General features: G+C 48.9%; 1 protein-coding gene across 1 annotated transcript in view; it reads left to right on the plus strand.

The window, feature by feature from the left end:
• Nucleotides 1-204: 204 nt before the first annotated feature.
• CHMP6 (charged multivesicular body protein 6) overlaps nucleotides 205-20,969 on the plus strand; it is a 42,976-nt gene continuing 22,211 nt past the window's right edge. Inside the window, exons 1-2 of the mRNA XM_068263958.1 lie at nucleotides 205-368; nucleotides 15,422-15,531. Of these exons, the coding sequence (XP_068120059.1) occupies nucleotides 306-368; nucleotides 15,422-15,531 (173 nt within the window). The 5' untranslated portion in view covers nucleotides 205-305. The remainder of the gene's footprint in view (nucleotides 369-15,421; nucleotides 15,532-20,969) is intronic.

The raw sequence follows: 20,969 nt of genomic DNA on the forward strand, positions 1-20,969 counted from the left end.
GTGAGGGCGTGGTTAGAAATGTGACAGGCGTGTGTCATGAAGTTTCCCTTTCTCGCCTCACAGCATAGACCTGCCCACGTAATCGGGGCTGGGCGGAGCGCGGGCAGGTTCTACCCGAGTGGGAACACCTCCTCTCCAGGCAGTGATTTTATCGCGAGTTCCTCCCCCTGGAACCTCGCCTCGTTGTGATGGGGGGTAGCTCAGGACTCCACTTCCCGGCGCGCCTTGCGCTGTGACGTCACCAGAGTTGCCTCCCCCCGCCGTCCGGGAGGCGGAAGTGGCGGAAAGGAGTGCCGGGCGCCGTTATGGGCAACATATTCGGGAGGAAAAAGCGGAGCCGGGTCACCGAACAGGACAAGGCTGTGCTGGTGAGATACGGGTCACGACGAGCTGCTTTACACCCGCAAGTAGCCCAGTACTCCCTCCTTTCACTACTATACCCCCAATACTCTCTCCTGTCGCTGCTCTACCCCCCACTGTCACTGCTCTACCCCAATACACCCTCCTGTCACTACTGTACTCCCCACTGTCACTGCTGCACCCCAATACACCCACCTGTCACTACTGTAATCCCCACTGTCACTGCTGCACCCCAATACACCCTCCTGTCACTGCTCTACCCCCCCCCCCACTGTCACTGCTCTACCCCAATACACCCTCATGTCACTACTGTACTCCCCACTGTCACTGCTGCACCCCAATACACCCTCCTGTCACTGCTCTACCCCCCCACTGTCACTGCTGTACCCCAATACTCCCTCCTGTCACTACTGTACTCACCACTGTCACTGCTCTACCCCCCCCCCACTGTCACTGCTGTACCCCAATACACCCTCCTGTCACTGCTCTACCCCCCACTGTCACTGCTGTACCCCAATACACCCTCCTGTCACTACTGTACTCTCCACTGTCACTGCTCTACCCCCCACTGTCACTGCTCTACCCCAATACACCCTCCTGTCACTACTGTACTCCCCACTGTCACTGCTGTACCCCCAATACTCTCTCCTGTCACTGCTCTACCCCAATACACCCTCCTGTCACTACTGTACTCCCCACTGTCACTGCTGTACCCCAATACACCCTCCTGTCACTGCTCTACCCCCCACTGTCACTGCTCTACCCCAATACACTCTCCTTTCACTACTGTACTCCCCACTGTCACTGCTGTACCCCAATACACCCTCCTGTCACTGCTCTACCCCCCACTGTCACTGCTCTACCCCAATACACCCTCCTGTCACTACTGTACTCCCCACTGTTACTGCTGTACCCCAATACACCCTCCTGTCACTGCTGTAACCCCCACTGTCACTGCTGTACCCCAATACACCCTCCTGTCACTGCTGTAACCCCCACTGTCACTGCTGTACCTCAATACACCCTCCTGTCACTGCTCTACCCCCCACTGTCACTGCTGTACCCCAATACACCCTCTTGTCACTACTGTACTCGCCACTGTCACTGCTCTACCCCCCACTGTCACTGCTCTACCCCAATACACCCTCCTGTCACTACTGTACTCTCCACTGTCACTGCTGCACCCCAATACACCCTCCTGTCACTGCTCTACCCCCCACTGTCACTGCTGTACCCCAATATACCCTCCTGTCACTACTGTACTCCCAATATTCCCTGCTGTCACTGCTGTACCCCAATACACCCTCCTGTCACTACTGTACTCCCAATACACCCTCCTGTCACTACCGTACTCCCCACTGTCACTGCTGTACCCCAATACACCCTCCTGTCACTACTGTGCTCTCCACTGTCACTGCTGTACCCTTAATACACCCTCCTGTCACTGCTCTACCCCCCACTGTCACTGCTGTACCCCAATACACCCTCCTGTCACTGCTGTACTCCCCACTGTCACTGCTGTACCCCCAATACACCCTCCTGTCACTACTGTACTCCCCACTGTCACTGCTGTACACCCAATACACCCTCCTGTCACTACTGTACTCCCCACTGTCACTGCTGTGCCCCAATACACCCTCCTGTCACTACTGTACTCCCCACTGTCACTGCTGTACCCCAATACACCCTCCTGTCACTGCTCTACCCCCCACTGTCACTGCTCTACCCCAATACACCCTCCTTTCACTACTGTATTCCCCACTGTCACTGCTGTACCCCAATACACCCTCCTGTCACTGCTCTACCCCCCACTGTCACTGCTCTACCCCAATACACCCTCCTGTCACTACTGTACTCCCCACTGTCACTGCTGTACCCCAATACACCCTCCTGTCACTGCTGTAACCCCCACTGTCACTGCTGTACCCCAATACACCCTCCTGTCACTACTGTACTCGCCACTGTCACTGCTCTACCCCCCACTGTCACTGCTCTACCCCAATACACCCTCCTGTCACTACTGTACTCCCCACTGTCACTGCTGTACACCCAATACACCCTCCTGTCACTAGTGTACTCCCCACTGTCACTGCTGTACACCCAATACACCCTCCTGTCACTACTGTACTCCCCACTGTCACTGCTGTACCCCAATACACCCTCCTGTCACTACTGTACTCCCCACTGTCACTGCTGTACCCCAATACACCCTCCTGTCACTACTGTACTCCCCACTGCCACTGCTGTACCCCAATACACCCTCCTGTCACTACTGTACTCCCCACTGCCACTGCTGTACCCCAATACACCCTCCTGTCATTACTGTGCTCTCCACTTTCACTGCTGCACCCCAATACACCCTCCTGTCACTACTGTACTCCCCACTGTCACTGTTGCACTCCAATACTTCCTCCTGTCACTGCTTTACTCCCCACTGACACTGCTGCACCCCAATACTCCCTCCTGTCACTACTGTACTCCCAATACACCCTCCTGTCACTACTGTACTCCCAATACACCCTCCTGTCACTACTGTACTCCCCCACTGTCACTGCTGTACCCCAATACACCCTCCTGTCACTGCTGTACTCCCCACTGACACTACTGTACTCCCAATACTCCCTCCTGTCACTACTGTACTCCCAATACTCCCTCCTGTCACTACTGTACTCCCAATACACCCTCCTGTCACTGCTGTACTCCCCACTGTCACTGCTGTACCCCAATACACCCTCCTGGCATTGCTTTACCCCCCACTGTCACTGCTGTACCCCAATACACCCTCCTGTCACTACTGTGCTCTCTTGTCACTGCTGTAGCCCAATACACCCTCCTGTCACTGCTGTACTCCCCACTGTCACAGTTGTACTCGAATACACCCTCCTGTCACTGCTGTGCTCTCCACTGTCACTGCTGCACCCCAATACACCCTCCTGTCACTGCTCTACCCCCTACTGTCACTGCTGTACCCCAATACTCCCTCCTGTCACTACTGTACTCCCCACTGTCACTGATGTACTCCTCTATCACTGCTGTACAACAATACACCCTCATGTCACTGCTGTACTCCCTCCTGTCACTGCTGCACCCCAATACACCCTCCTGTCACTGCTGTACCCCAATACTCCCTCCTGTCACTACTGTACTCCCCACTGTCACAGTTGTACTCGAATACACCCTCCTGTCACTGCTGTGGTCCCCACTGTCACTGCTGCACCCCAATACACCCTCCTGTCACTGCTCTACCCCCCACTGTCACTGCTGTACCCCAATACTCCCTCCTGTCACTACTGTACTCCCCACTGTCACTGATGTACTCCTCTATCACTGCTGTACAACAATACACCCTCCTGTCACTGCTGTACCCCAATACTCCCTCCTGTCACTACTGTACTCCCCACTGTCACATTTGTACTCGAATACACCCTCCTGTCACTGCTGTGGTCCCCACTGTCACTGCTGTACCCCAATACTCCCTCCTGTCACTACTGTACTCCCCACTGTCACTGATGTACTCCTCTATCACTGCTGTACAACAATACACCCTCCTGTCACTGCTGTACCCCCAACACCAGCTGCACTGCCTGATTTCCAAGCAGCCACCAGGAGGAGAGTTGTTTGTGGAAAACAGGCATGAAAGTTTGCAGCCACCGGGAAGTTATGAAGCCACAGTAATGCTTACAGGATGTATGTCCCTGGTGGGGATGGTGACAGCTAATCCCTCTGTCTGGAAGTGACACTCACGTGTAGATCCATGGGAGATAATCCCTGACAACCAACCTCTGGTAACCGCCACTAATCTGATTTAGTCTGGCGCTGGGATCCCAGAATCGGGAATACTCTCACCCCTACAACACAATGCTAGTTATTATAAACACAAGGACGTTCTCTCTAAATCTGTACATTTGTCTTGCATTTTTCTGACAGTAAATTCCAGATTCTTGTAATACGAAACACAGAGTGGGCCTCTTTGTGAGGTGTGACTAATGACATGACTGTCACGTGGTGTTTGATCATGAAACGACAAATGTGTGCTGTTGTATACAATATTGTTTGTGCAGCAGGGTGCCTCATCTTGATGTACCTTCTCCAGAACTGTATGGCAGTAGTTAACGAGACACTGAAGCGAAAAAAAAAATTATGATATAATAGTTGTATGTGCAGTACAGCTAAGAAATAAAACATTAAGAGCAGAGACAGAAGTCTAATATTGTTTCCAGTACAGGAAGAGTTAAAGGGATACTGTAGGGGGGTCGGGGGAAAATGAGCTGAACTTACCCGGGGCTTCTAATGGTCCCCCGCAGACATCCTGTGTTGGCGCAGCCACTCCCCAATGCTCCGGCTCCGCCTCCGGTTCACTTCTGGAATTTCAGACTTTAAAGTCAGAAAACCACTGCGCCTGCGTTGCCGTGTCCTCGCTCCCGCTGATGTCACCAGGAGTGTACTGCGCAGACACAGACCATACTGGGCCTGCACTGTGCGCTCTTGATGACATCAGCGGGATCGAGGACACGGCAACGCAGGTGCAGTGGTTTTCTGACTTTAAAGTCAGAAATTCCAGAAGTGAACCGGAGGCGGGGCCGGAGCATCGGTGAGCGGCTGCGCGGGCACAGGATGTCTGCGGGGGACCATTAGAAGCCCCGGGTAAGTTCAGCTCATTTTCCCCCGACCCCCCCCTACAGTATCCCTTTAAGAAACTCCAGTTATCTATGCAAATGAGCCATTGAGCTCCACCACTTTCAGGCCCTGTTCAGACTGTCGTCAGTTGCAGAATGCGTATAAATTTAAAGAAACGCAAGGTAAAAAACGCATGCGTTTGTATGCGTTTTCTATGCGTTCAAATGTGTTTTTTATTGCGTTTTGCACACACACGTCACACAGGAAACAGAAAAGAATGATGGGAAACGTACACTGAAAACGCAATAGCACGTGTTTTTGATACGCATCTATAGACTTTCATTGCGTCGATTTCTGTGCGTGACGCACAGAACTGCGTGCCGCAATGCGGATGAGAAACGTATGCGTCTCGTACGCATACATGTGAACGAGGCTATTAGAAAACATTAGTAGCCGTTTCTATGCGCAAAGTTTGCCCGTATGCGTTCTGTCAAAACGGCTAGGAACGCATATAGTCTGAACGGGGCCTCAAAGTGGCAGAGAGCTCTGTCTTCTGAAGCTTGTTATCTCAACTGTCAGTCATTGTATTTTCTTTTTCTTTGCAGAAAAGGGTTCAAAAGTTCACTGGCCTGCTCTGTAAAATCATTTAGAATGCTGAGTAGTGTAATAAAAACACTATATAACTGAAAATAAAAATTAGATTTTTTTTTTCTTTGCTACTAATGCTCTAGTAATTATCTGTACTACACAACCAATTAATTATATCATAATTTTTTTTCGCTTCCGTGTCTTTTCAAGGGCCCATACACACTAGAAATCGCTAAACGCAAACGCTGAGCGATTTTTCTGGTGTGTTTTCCTAGTGATTTCCCAGTGATTTTTTTTCACTGTATATAGAAAGTATTTTTCCAGCGATTAGCGTTTTGCTATTTCTAGTTCAAGTAAGCCTTGTGGAATCGCTCAGAAAACACTGCAGGCAGCAAGTTTGCGCTTCAGCAATTCGCAAATCGCTTAGATGAGAACACTTTCACATACTTTCATTGTACACGTGGTTTTTTTAAACCGCTAGCGATGTTCAGCGATGCTGAAATCTCTCTGAAAACACACAAGTGTGAACAAGCCCTAAAGCACACTTCAAGTGAGAAGGATATGGAGGTTGACATATTCATTTATTTTTAAGCAATGCGGATTTCCTGGCTGTCCTGCCAGGCCTCTGTCTCTAATGCTGGGCATACACGAACCCTTTCTGCGGCTCGATTTAGCCGCCGGATCGACCTCCGCCACGTCCCCGCTCGTCACCGCGTGCGCCTGGATTGAATCCCGCTCGTCCCCGCGGGCGCTTCCTTACCTTCCGCTTGTTTTCCGCTATTGTCCGGCCGCGGGTATCGAGCGGGGAATCGATCCGCGCGGTGATCGGACATGTCGGAAATTATTAATCGAGCCATCAGCGGCTCGATTGATAAGGAAAATCTAACCGTGTATACCCTGCATAAGACTTTAAAGGCTCATACACACGTCCAACATAATGCACAACCAACCGCACGACAAGTTGTTTACCTGACAAGTATGTATACACACACCAACCAACTCATGTAAATACAATGCGTGCAAGCTAAACGACAAACTGCCCAACATGATCGCATTTAAAACATCACATTGTTCAAAAGACTTGTACACGGGTTCTAACCTGCATGATAGTTGGGCAAGTTGATCCACCAGTTGGATCTGGCAAACAACCTGTTATCGGTTGGCTGTTTGCCAGCTGTACGCACACCCAATTGTCTTCCAGCAGACCAAGTTTAGATGGTAGTTGGGCAGATTGTTGGGACGTAGGTACGAGCCTTTAACCATAGACCCGGAACAAGCGTGCAGATTAGGTGCTTTTACTGCATTTGCCACGTGCTTGTTTCAGGTGTGTGATTCAGACACTACTGATGCCAGGATGATCAGGACTGCCAGGCAACTCGTATTGTGTACAAGGAAATAAATGTGACAGCCACCATTAGGGTTGCCGCGGTATGATGGTATACTGCGGTTTGTTTGGGCATAGTAATCATACCATCGCACAATCACGGTTTACCGGTTTTCGGGGGGCGGGGTGACACAGCGGTGGGCGCACGAGCAGCGGCGGGGATAAATGCTTGTTGGCGGGTCCTGGGTGCGTGAATTACTTGTTCCTCCTTCCTGTTCTTGCGTCCCATTTCCCTGAAACTCCCTGGGCGCTGTTACCAGGAGATGGAACGCAAGAACAGGAAGAAGAAAGAAGCAAGTTCATGCATGCAGGACCCACTGGCAAGTGAGTATTTGTACTCCCCGCCGCTGTGTCCCACCTACTACTGGCTTCACCTATCCCTGGCTACCTATGCTGCGGCCACCTATTACTGGCTACCCCTATCCCTGGCTACCCATGCTGCGGCCACCTATTACTGGCTACACCTATCCCTGGCTACCCATGCTGCGGCCACCTATTACTGGCTACACCAATCCCTGGCTACCTATACTGCGGCCACCTACTACTGGCTACACCTATCCCTGGCTACCTATACTGCAGCCACCTACTACTGGCTACACCTATCCCTGGCTACCTATGCTGCGGCCACCTACTACTGACTACACCTATCCCTGGCTACCTATGCTGCAGCCACCTTCTACTGGTTACACCTATCCCTGGCTACCTATGCTGCGGCCACCTACTACTGGCTACACCCATCCATGGCTACCTATGCTGCGGCCACCTACTACTGGCTACACCTATCCCTGGCTACCTATGCTGCGGCCACATACTACTGGCTACACCCATCCCTGGCTACCTGTGCTGCGGCCCCCTACTACTGGCTACACCTATCCCTGGCTACCTATGCTGCGGCCACCTACTACTGGCTACACCTATCCCTGGCTACCTATGCTGCGCCACCTACCACTGGCTACACCTATCCCTGGCTACCTATGCTGCAGCCACGTACTACTGGCTACACCTATCCCTGGCTACCTATGCTGCGGCCACCTACTACTGGCTACACCTATCCCTGGCTACCTATGCTGCAGCCACGTACTACTGGCTACACCTATCCCTGGCTACCTATGCTGCGGCCACCTACTACTGGCTACACCTATCCCTGGCTACCTATGCTGCGCCACCTACCACTGGCTACACCTATCCCTGGCTACCTATGCTGCGGCCACCTACTACTGGCTCCACCTATCCCTGGCTACCTATGCTGCGACCACCTACCACTGGCTACACCTATCCCTGGCTACCTATGCTGTGGCCACCTACTACTGACTACACCTATCCCTGGCTACCTATGCTGCGGCCACCTACTACTGGCTACACCTATCCCTGGCTACCTATGCTGCGGCCACCTACTACTGGCTACACCTATCCCTGGCTACCTATGCTGCGGCCACCTACTACTGGCTACACCTATCCCTGGCTACCTATGCTGCGGCCACCTACTACTGGCTAAACCTCTTCCTGGCTACCTATGATGCGGCCACCTACTACTGGCTACCTATACTGCGGCCACCTACTACTGGCTACCTATACTTACTGCGACCACCTACTACTGGCTACACCTATCCCTGGCTACCTATGCTGCGGCCACCTACTACTGGCTACACCTATGCCTGGCTACCTATGCTGCGGTCACCTACTACTGACTACACCTATCCCTGGCTACCTATGCTGCGGCCACCTACTACTGGCTACCTATGCTGCGGCCACCTACTACTGGCTAAACCTCTTCCTGGCTACCTATGATGCGGCCACCTACTACTGGCTACCTATACTGCGGCCACCTACTACTGGCTACACCTATCCCTGGCTACCTATGCTGCGGCCACCTACTACTGACTACACCTATCCCTGGCTACCTATGCTGCGGCCACCTACTACTGGCTACACTTATCCCTGGCTACCTATGCTGCGGCCACCTACTACTGGCTACACCTATCCCTGGCTACCTATACTGCGGCCACCTACTACTGGCTACACCTATCCTGGCTACCTATGCTGTTACCACCTACTACTGGCTACACCTATCCCTGGCTACCTATGCTGCGGTCACCTACTACTGGCTACACCTATCCCTGGCTACCTATGCTGCGGTCACCTACTACTGACTACACCTATCCCTGGCTACCTATGCTGCGGCCACCTACTACTGGCTACGCTTATCCCTGGCTACCTATGCTGCGGCCACCTACTACTGGCTACACCTATCCCTGGCTACCTATGCTGCGACCACCTACTACTGGCTACACCTATCCCTGGCTACCTATGCTGCGGCCACCTACTACTGGCTACACCTATCCCTGGCTACCTATGCAGCGACCACCTACTACTGGCTACACCTATCCCTGGCTACCTATGCTGCGGCCACCTATTACTGACTACGCCTATTCCTGGCTACCTATGCTGCGAGCACCTACTACTGGCTACACCTATCCCTGGCTACCTATGCTGCGGCCACCTACTACTGACTACACCTATCCCTGGCTACCTATGCTGCGGCCACCTACTACTGGCTACGCTTATCCCTGGCTACCTATGCTGCGGCCACCTACTACTGGCTACACCTATCCCTGGCTACCTATGCTGCGACCACCTACTACTGGCTACACCTATCCCTGGCTACCTATGCTGCGGCCACCTACTACTGGCTACACCTATCCCTGGCTACCTATGCAGCGACCACCTACTACTGGCTACACCTATCCCTGGCTACCTATGCTGCGGCCACCTATTACTGACTACGCCTATTCCTGGCTACCTATGCTGCGAGCACCTACTACTGGCTACACCTATCCCTGGCTACCTATACTGCGGCCACCTACTACTGGCTACACCTATCCCTGGCTACCTAAGCTGCGGCCACCTACTACTGGCTACACCTATCCCTGGCTACCTATTCTGTGGCCACCTAATACTGGCTACACCTATCCCTGGCTACCTATGCTGCGGCCACCTACTACTGGCTACACCTATCCCTGGCTACCTATACTGCAGCCACCTACTACTGGCTACACCTATCCCTGGCTACCTATTCTGTGGCCACCTAATACTGGCTACACTTATCCCTGGCTACCTATGCTGCGGCCACCTACTGCTGGCTACACCTATCCCTGGCTACCTATGCTGCGGCCACCTACTACTGGCTACACCTATCCCTGGCTACCTAAGCTGCGGCCACCTACTACTGGCTACACCTATCCCTGGCTACCTATTCTGTGGCCACCTAATACTGGCTACACCTATCCCTGGCTACCTATGCTGCGGCCACCTACTACTGGCTACACCTATCCCTGGCTACCTATGCTGCGCCACCTACCACTGGCTACACCTATCCCTGGCTACCTATGCTGCGGCCACCTACTACTGGCTACATCTATCCCTGGCTACCTATTCTGTGGCCACCTAATACTGGCTACACCTATTCCTGGCTACCTAAGCTGCGGCCACCTACTACTGGCTACACCTATCCCTGGCTACCTAAGCTGCGGCCACCTACTACTGGCTACATCTATCCCTGGCTACCTATGCTGCGCCCACCTACTACTGGCTACACCTATCCCTGGCTACCTATGCTGCGCCACCTACCACTGGCTACACCTATCCCTGGCTACCTATGCTGCGGCCACCTACTACTGGCTACACCTATCCCTGGCTACCTATGCTGCGGCCACCTACTACTGGCTACACCTATCCCTGGCTACCTATGCTGCGGCCACCTACTACTGGCTACACCTATCCCTGGCTACCTATGCTGCGGCCACCTACTACTGGCTACACCTATCCCTGGCTACCTATTCTGTGGCCACCTAATACTGGCTACACCTATCCCTGGCTACCTAAGCTGCGGCCACCTACTACTGGCTACATCTATCCCTGGCTACCTATGCTGCGCCCACCTACTACTGGCTACACCTATCCCTGGCTACCTATGCTGCGCCACCTACCACTGGCTACACCTATCCCTGGCTACCTATGCTGCGGCCACCTACTACTGGCTACACCTATCCCTGGCTACCTATGCTGCGGCCACCTACTACTGGCTACACCTATCCCTGGCTACCTATGCTGCGGCCACCTACTACTGGCTACACCTATCCCTGGCTACCTATGCTGCGGCCACCTACTACTGGCTACACCTATCCCTGGCTACCTATTCTGTGGCCACCTAATACTGGCTACACCTATCCCTGGCTACCTAAGCTGCGGCCACCTACTACTGGCTACATCTATCCCTGGCTACCTATTCTGTGGCCACCTAATACTGGCTACACCTATCCCTGGCTACCTGTGTTGCGGCCACCTGTTACTGGCTACTCCTATCCCTGGTTACCTATGCTGCAGCCACCTACTACTAGCTACACCTATCCCTGGCTACCTATTCTGTGTCCACCTAATACTGGCTACACCTATCCCTGGCTACCTATGCTGCGGCCACCTACTACTGGCTACACCTATCCCTGGCTACCTATGCTGCGGCCACCTAATACTGGCTACACCTGTCCCTGGCTACCTGTGTTGCGGCCACCTGTTACTGGCTACTCCTATCCCTGGTTACCTATGCTGCAGCCCCCTACTACTGGCTACACCTATCCTTGGCTACCTATTCTGTGGCCACCTAATACTGGCTACACCTATCCCTGGCTACCTATGCTGCAGCCCCCTACTACTGGCTACACCTATCCTTGGCTACCTATTCTGTGGCCACCTAATACTGGCTACACCTATCCCTGGCTACCTATGCTGCAGCCACCTACTACTGGCTACACCTATCCCTGGCTACCTATGCTGCGGCCACCTACTACTGGCTACACCTATCCCTGGCTACCTATGCTGCGGCCACCTACTACTGGCTACACCTATCCCTGGCTACCTATGCTGCGGCCACTTATTACTGGCTACACCTATCCCTGGCTACCTGTGCTGCGGCCACGTATTACTGGCTACACCTATCCCTGGCTACCTGTGCTGCGGCCACGTATTACTGGCTGCACCTGTCTCTAACGCCACCAGGACTTTTGCAGGAGCAGGGTGAGCCTTTTTACAGTTTTACCCGGCACCCAAATCTCCCGGCGGCTTAATCATATGTATGCCGAGGGAGTGGGGCATCCCCCACTAGGGTGGAGGAGGGCACATCTTTTTTAGACTGTTATACCGTGGAATTTCATACCATTGCAACACTTGCCACCATAATCACTTCAGGTGTACTATGAAAAACTGTCATCCAAAACAGTTGCTTAATGACTGCTTCAGGTGACAATTATCCAGCATGTGTACAGACCTTAAAGAAGGTAGGAGGTTGACAAGAGGGCTGAGTTCTTATGGGAAAGCATTAGTACTGGGGGGACACCTGTGCGAGCGGCTGCTATTGATTAAAGAGACACTGAAAGAAACACCTGAAGCGGAAAAATAAATTATGATGATTTGTATGTTTAGTACAGCTATGAAATAAAACATTAGGAGCAGAGACATAAGTCTGATATTGTTTCCAGTACAGGAGGAGCTAAAGGATACTTGAGGTGACATGAGGAGATAGTGTTTGTACAGTGCCTAGCACACAAATATCTATGCTTGCTTTGTTCCTTTTTTTTCTTTCTCTGCCTGAAAGAGTTAAATATCAGGTATGAAAGTGGCTGACTCAGTCCTGACTCAGACATTAAGTGACAACAGTGTGACCCTCCCTGATAAGAAATTCAAACTATAAAACCCTTTCTTAGCAGAAAATGGCTTCTGAGAGCAAGAAAGAGATAAAAAGGGTCAAAAGTTCATAGATTTTAGCTCTGGCATACTGTGTCATTGAGCAAACACCATAAAACAGCTAAAATACAAAAAGTAGGTTTACACATAAAATAAAACTGGAATATCTTAAAAAGTCATGTTTAGGAGAAGAAAGATAGATACAATAGTTTATTTAATTAGTTTATTTTCACCTCGGGTGTCCTTTAAGAAACTCCAGTTATCTATGCAATAGAGCCATTGAGTTCCACGACTTTCAAAGTGGCAGAGAGCTCTGTCTTCTGAAGCTTATTATCTCAACTGTCTGTAAATCTATTTCTTTTTCTCTGCACAGAAGGGTTCAAAAGTTCACTGGGCTGCTCAGTAAAAACATTTAGAATGCTGAGTATTGTGTAGACTGCAAATATTAGAGAATGATGCAATGTTGTAAAAAAAAAACAAAAAAAAAAACTATATAAATAAAAATATGAGAATATTTTCTTTGCTACTAATGTTCTAGTAATTATCAATACTACACAGTCAAGCAATTCATTATATAAAAAAAAATCCCTTCAGTGTCTCTTCCATGCTGAAATCTATTAAAAATTGATGGCAGTGATAGATCCTTCTCTGATCAGATGTCAATTAGAGAGGGATCTATATTTTGGGCACGTCGGAAGAAGTCTGCCGGTGTATGGCAGGCTTAAAGCTAGCTATACACTATACAATAAATGAATTAGGTAAAAATGGTTAACTGGGCCAAATTTGTTCTCCAATTTCCCTGATTTGACTCGCAAACGACATAATGCAATGGCTGTTTTGGGTGCTGTCGATTGCACCGTTGTATACTGTATGGCCAGCTTTGTGCCTGGTACACACCATGCAATTTCCCATCAGATAGACGGGTCAAATCAGAAAAACAATCGGAAATATTCATTTCAACCCGTCTCTGATGGGAAATCACATGGTGTGTACCAGGCATTATGCCAAATACACACGATGCAATTTCCTGTCAGATCGACGGTTAATCTGGCCCAAAGTTGCATCATGTGTACATTTCCGAATTGCTTGATAACTGGATCGATTTTCCCGATGATACCTTCCCAAAATTGAGCCCATTATCGATTAGGAGCTGAATGGACATGTCGGATATAATCAGTTCGACCCGTGTCGATCGGACAGTGAGTTATACTGTGTATACCCAGCATTAGACTGGTTTAATGTCATTTTAAGGCATACTTACACTTTACTGTTTCTCATTGATAACGTTGCCGGTCTCGGGACAAATGATCAGATTGACTTTTCATTAAAGGGACCCTGTAGGGGGGTCAGGGGAAAATGAGTTGAAGTTACCCGGGGCTTCTAATGGTCCCCCGCAGACATCCTGTGCCTGCGCAGCCACTCACCGATGCTCCGGCCCCCCCTCCAGGTCACTTCTGGAATTTCAGACTTGAAAGTCTGAAAACCACTGCGCCTGCGTTGCTATGTCACCAGGAGTGTATAGCAGAAGCCCAGTATGGTCTGTGCCTGCGCTGTGCGCTCCTGGTGACATCAGGGGAAGCGAAGACATGGCAACGCAGTGGTTTTCAGACTTTAAAGAGACTCCGTAACAAAAATTGCATCCTGTTTTTTATCATCCTACAAGTTCCAAAAGCTATTCTGTGTTCTGGCTTACTGCAGCACTTTCTGCTATCACAGTCTCTGTAATAAATCAATGTATCTTTCCCTTGTCAGACTTGTCAGCCTGTGTCTGGAAGGCTGCCAAGTTCTTCAGTGTTGTGGTTCTGCTATGAATTCCCCCTTCCAGGCCCCTCTATGCACACTGCCTGTGTATTATTTAGATTAGAGCAGCTTCTCTCTTCTCTCTTATCTTTTACAAGCTGGATAAATCGTCCTCTGAGCTGGCTGGGCTTTCACATACTGAAGAATTACAGACAAGGGCAAAGCTGTTTGCAGGAGAAAAAAGAGCAGCCTGAAACTTCAGTGCATGAGAGCAGAAGGGGGAAAGAAACGCACAAATGATCTCTTGAGATTCAAAAGGAAAGCTATATACAGCCTGCTTGTGTATGGATGTATATTCTATGTGTGGACATACTGTACATCAACCTATTTCCTGTTTTGGTGGCCATTTTGTTTGTTTATAAACAAACTTTTTAAAACTGTTTTTAACCACTTTTAATGCGGCGAGGAGCGGCAAAATTGTGACAAAGGGTAATAGATGTCCCCTAACGCACTGGTATGTTTACTTTTGTGCGATTTTAACAATACAGATTCTCTTTAAAGTCTGAAATTCCAGAAGTGAACCAGAGGCGGGGCCGGAGTATCGGTAAGTGGCTGCGCGGGCACAGGATGTCTGCGGGGGACCATTAGAAGCCCCGGGTAACTTCAACTCATTTTCCCCCGACCCCCCCCCCCCCCCCCCCCCCTACAGTATTCCTTTAAGGAATTACAGCTCAACATAATCTGATAATTTTGTACCGCAAAGGCAATCTTGTCAATTACCGTAGCTTGTAAGTGAAGTGAAAAGTTTGAGTATCAACCCTTCTCGTATCTAGGAAACCAATAATACGGAATTGGAGGTTCATCCCAATTTAAAATCTGGGATTGTATCCAGGGTCAGTCTTTGGCCAATTAATTTTCTCCGTACAGGGTAAAAAGAGGACCTGTTTACTGAAATGCGACTCAGTTATTCACTGCTTCTTCTGTTTTGTGTTTCAGCAACTGAAGCAGCAGAGGGACAAGCTAAAGCAATACCAGAAGAAGATCACCCTACAGCTGCAGCGCGAGAGAGAACTGGCCAAACAGCTTCTCCATGATGGCAAAAAAGAGTGAGTCCTAATCCTCTGCCGCTGCATGCAGATCTCGCCTACCCCTGCACCTTTCACCGCCCTTCTCTGGCCATGGGCGGCACAAGAGGTGGAACTTTTATCTATGAAGCTCCTTGATTCGCCAATATCACAGAGATCGGGTCTATGTACTTGGTCAGGAGCCCTCATATCAGCCACATCCTGCATCACAGGTTCAGAGCTGCTCTGTGTTCTCTCTAGTGAAGGGGTAGTAATATGCGCATCAGAAAATGGGGAAACTATCACAGTGAAGCAATGAAATGACCCCGCATGGGATGGGAACAGAAAAGGCTCAATAACAGTTCTCTTATCCTTAGAGGAGAGTAAATGGTAACCTGGAGCTGCTGTAAAAATTCTCCCTTCTGTCATACTTACAGGCAGGGCTGTGTAAAAAAGTCCTTTGACTCCTCAGTTTATGAAACGTCCAACTCCTGGTATCCAAAATTGCTCTAACCCCTTCGTCTAATACTTACCAGGGCTGTGGCGTAAGTACAAAAATCTTCCAACTCCTCCGTTTATAAAACCAGCGACTCCAGGTACCCAAGAATTACTCCCGACTCCATCTCCACAGCCCTGCTTACTGGGCGGGGTTTCTGAGGTCATCCCAGCAGCCGTCAATAGGGTGACTTCTGACTCCCCGCCTACCACACCCGTCTGCTATCATGACAGAAAATCACATGGAGGGTTCTTATTGGGAATGCAGTAAGCCACGCCCCCTTGCCAATCTCTTGGCAGCGCAATCTAAAAGTTGCCTTTATCCATACAGTCTTAATTGTACAATCTTGTCCAGTCTAACCACATTTACCGGTTTTCGTGCATCGGGCCCCCAGAGACTCAAGCTCAACACACACCATACAATCTTGGTTGTACAGATTTACCAAATCTATGTAGTATAAGGGCCAACAGATTGAAAATACCTTGAATGACTGATTGTAAAAGCTCTTATACTACATGAAAGAGGTAAGATTGAACAACCTAGATTGTATGGTGTGTGTTGAGCCTTAATACCACAGCTTCGTGCTAATGCCCATGAAGAGAAGCGCGGTCACAATCTTCAGGAGGGTCCCAGGTGACTGGGGTGGTCCGGAGAAGGACGTGTATAGACTCTGGGGCAGACATGCCCAGATTTGCCTCACAGCACCCTAGACTCTGCCCTCCTTGAACCTACAAAAGTGCTAAACTGCACTGCAAGTGTGCTGTCTGGCCCAGCTGTCACTTACTTCCTCTGCCCGTGATAGATAGCTACACGTGTCCCTTAGTATTAGGTAGCTAGAGATGGGAGATCTGCTCAGTGGAATGCAGAGAGCAGGGTGAGTAACCTCTCATTTACATTCTGCTAGCGATGCTGCACAGGGAAGGAGGGAGGGGAGGGAGCCGCCTTTCTGTCATCAGGCGATTGTAGGCATGTGCCTTATGGTAGATCCGGCCCCTGGGAGCAGGATTTCTCAACCAGGGTTCCTTGAGGACATTGCAGAGGTTTTCCTGCATTTCTCCCTCCAGTGAGACTGTCCTTGGCGGGGTGAAAGGGTACCCCTTTGCCTCCTCTATAGAAAAACGGGCTTAACTAGGGGTCAGTATGCTGATGGCAGCGATTTTTGAGGACGATTTTTTTCCCCTCCCGGTGCTGCTGTTTTGATTTAAAGTGCTTTTACAGAGTGATTCGGCTTGTTTCACTTCCTGACTAAAGTCAGGAAGTGAACTCATGATTCGGAAGTGAGGAAATCGCTATACAAAGCGCTTTTTCAAGCACTTCGCTATTTCCCTATACCTGCCATTGAGCCAAAACGCTCAGAAAATAGTACAGGCAGCGCTGTGGTGAGCGGATCGAAAAACAAACTGCTCAGATGAGAACACTCTCGTAGGGAATCATTGCACAAGCTTTTGGCGCTTAAAAAATGGTCAACAACGCCATTAGGTGTGAACAAGCTCTAACAGTTTAAATAAAAAAAATCACTTAATAAAAAACTGACCAGTATTTTGAAAGATGCCCATAAGTAATTTCATAAGATGTGGGGTCTCTCTCTCTCTCTCTCTCTCCAGCACGAAGTCCCCTCATTGGAGGACGCTCTGAGACCGGCCCTTTTCTCATTCTCACTTTCTCTTGCTATCTTACCAACAGACTTGACCCTCTCTCTCCTTGGGGTTATGTTTGTTCCCAGGCGGCAAAATACAAATTTCTGTAATTCTCCAGTCCACTTTTCTCTGGACTAATTTTCCTCACTTGATTTGATAAGTGGCCCAGAAAGTCGGTCGAACACTTCTGAAGCACTAGCTGAGCCTACATTGGCCGAACCGTTCTAATCACTGTTTGTGTTAAACAATCATCTCTCGACTTGGCGGCCGATCGACCATCCGATTCGTAAAATATTATCGGATGAGAATCGGTGCCACCAAGTGCATGCCCAATCAACCTTGTGGCTATTTTCAGACCGAAATTGGCCGTATGTATCGATTGTACATGCTGCAAGATGTTGGGCCACTGTAGTCGATCGTGTGCTCTGCGGTAACGTTGAATGATATGGGGACAAGCGATGAAACCCCAGGTTCTGTCCCCCAGGTTCTGTTTATAAAGGTGCCTCCTGTGTGTTCATTTATACATTATCTGTCCTGTGCGGCCACCCGTCTTCGTAATCCCCGCTAGCGTGTGTGTGGGGTCACCCACGCTGCATGTTATACGCCGGCGTCGTGTATACCACTAATGGAAGGGCGGGGACTCGGCCCTGATCAATTACTGAGAAATGTCATGCTGAAATCGATCACGGATAGGCTTGCGGTGATTGGGCGGCTGAAAGATCTCTCTCTCTCTCTCTCGTCAGATTTAAACAGCGAGAAATTTGTCCCCTAGTCAAGTCTGCCCATCATCGCTATAGATGTATAGCCACCTTTACCTTCTCTCTTTACTGGTGATTTAATAGGGATGATCACTGATATGCAAATTATTCCGAGTTGATGCTAATTTTTATGCAAATGTATGCAGTTTGAAAATGGACCAATCAGTTTAAACCCAGGTCTAAATTGATTAGTCCTTTCTCAAGCTGCATATATTTGCATAATTTTGGAAGTATTTGCATCTCATTGATCATCCCTAGTGATTAATGTATCTGTAACTTGAACAAGACTTTTGTTCTTGTAAGTTACTTGTTGAAAAACAACAAAAACTTTTGAAACTCAAAAACACATTTTTAGCCACACATTCCTTTAAAGACCGCATCACCTACAGAATCAATCTCAACCCCTTCCGCTAATACAGGGTTTCCCTGAACTCCATAAATTATTTAAAAGGGTTCCTCCAGGGGACAAGGTTCAGAAACACTGGTCTGAAGTCCTCCCTGTTCTCAGGTTATCATGTGTATTTTGACCTGAAGTTAGCCCCTGGTTTGCTTTAACTCATTAGCAACTTCAATAGCATTATCTCATTTGAGATAAGTGCACTACTTTTGGCTTCAGTCGGCAGAACTTATTGTGCTGTAAATTCTTGGAATGCTTTGATCTCTCTCTACTAGCAAAGGATATAGAGACTGAAAGCAGAAGTTGGCTGTTAATGTCTCACACTGCCCCTTAGTGACAAGTGGCCATAATTATAGCAGTACTAATTAGAAACCAGGAAATGTAACACAATAAATTAATAAAAAGTGCTAAAGTAAATTTAACCCAAAGCATTTGCAAGCCTCTAAATAAATTGGCTCCTAAAGGGTTTGTATCATAAATAAACTTCATGTTCAACAAGGACCAGCAACTTGCAGTAGATAGGCGCCAAAGACCATCAAATGCCTGCTGGCCGACTTGTGTAAAAAGTCCGTGGGGGACTAGAGTCCAAGATCCACACTTCCCAGGAAAAATGTGTCTCAAAACATAGCTACTGACACTGGCCTAATGCTGTTTCGGGCAGCAGCCCGTCTTCAAGCCGATAAAAGTGTGGATCTTGGACTCTATTCCCCCACAGACTTTTTATACATGTCGGCCAGCAGGCATTTGATGGACTTTGGGTGTCTCTGGCGCCTATCTACTGCAAGTTGCTGGTTCTTGTTGAACACGGTGTTTATGGAAACTTTTTTTTTTTTATTAAAAGAGCTTGAAGTTTTGCAACATATTACTGAGTGCTGATCCTTTTGCTGTACAAATTGTCGAATTGCCACCTGGTGCTCCGGTGGCTGGATCGTTGCACCTTACATACGACTAGGGGAGTGCGGCCAGACACCACTACTTACTGGCTCCTAAAGGGTTAACACGGGAAGTCAGTATTACAAAGCCAACCAGACAGGTAATAATAGAATGACTAATGTGAAATAGTTTCTGTGCAATACAGATTACAGTACATTCCATGCAATAGGTATTTTAAAAAAAAAAAGTCTGAGTGCTGCAAAATGTACTTCCAGCAATACCTTGTTAGCTGGAAACGCACTGTATTAGTACACAGAGAGTAGAATAGGTAAAGGCCTTTGTCTTAGGCCTTCATCGCTCTGTCCTCGTCAGAAGCAAGAATAATAGGTGGGGGAGGGGGAGCGCGGACGCCGTGTGTCTGCATCCGAACGCTCCTAGCGAGAGGGTTCATAGATGTCAAAACTCAATGCTACTTTCCCAGAAACCGCTTTTGTAAATATTCCTGAAGCGTCTTTTCAAAGGAAAGGCTTTATTGTGATTCTCTGCACGCCACTGATGACAGACTTCCTGTTCCTATGTTTTAAATGAGTTGAGAGAACAAAAACCATATCCTTAAAGAGACTCTGTAACAATTTTCAGCCTTATTTCTTCCCATCCTATAAGTTCATATACCTGTTCTAATGTGGTCTGAATTACTGCAGCCTTTTCTAGTTGCACTGTCTCTGTAATATATCTAATCATCTTTTGTCAAGCTTTGTCGACCCAGGGAGGAAGGAGCTGCCTCAGCTGTGATAGGCACAAGTTATGCACGCCCCCTGCATGCCCCCTCCAGGCTCTGTGTGCTTTGTTTATTGCGGTATTTGAGGTTGAGGGGGAAGGAGTAGCTGCCATGTCCCAAGCAAACTGTGACTAATCCCAGCCTGGAGTGCAGATCATTTCACTATGTAATACAAACTTGTAGTATACTGTAACATGAGAAAAAAAAGGGGAGGGGGGGCTGGCAGAAGCCCCAGGTAAGTGAAAATCTTACTTTTTTTTTTTTCTTTTCTTTTTTTTTTTTCCAGGATTCTTAAGTTCAGCTTTAAGTCGATAACGTCGACTTGTTTCGGGTAGGACCCCTTCTTCAGGCCTTCACAAACAATCATACACATCTGGACTGTACTACAGTTGGATGCGAAAGTTTGGGCAACCTTATTAATCGTCATGATAATTCCTGTATAAATCGTTGGTTGTTATGATAAAAAAAATGTTCAGTTAAATATATCGTATAGGAGACACACTGTGATATTTGAGAAGTAAAATGAAGTTTATTGGATTTA

This window comes from Hyperolius riggenbachi, chromosome 12 (genome assembly GCF_040937935.1).
Source record: "Hyperolius riggenbachi isolate aHypRig1 chromosome 12, aHypRig1.pri, whole genome shotgun sequence".
In the NCBI taxonomy this organism is placed as follows: Eukaryota; Metazoa; Chordata; class Amphibia; order Anura; family Hyperoliidae; genus Hyperolius; species Hyperolius riggenbachi.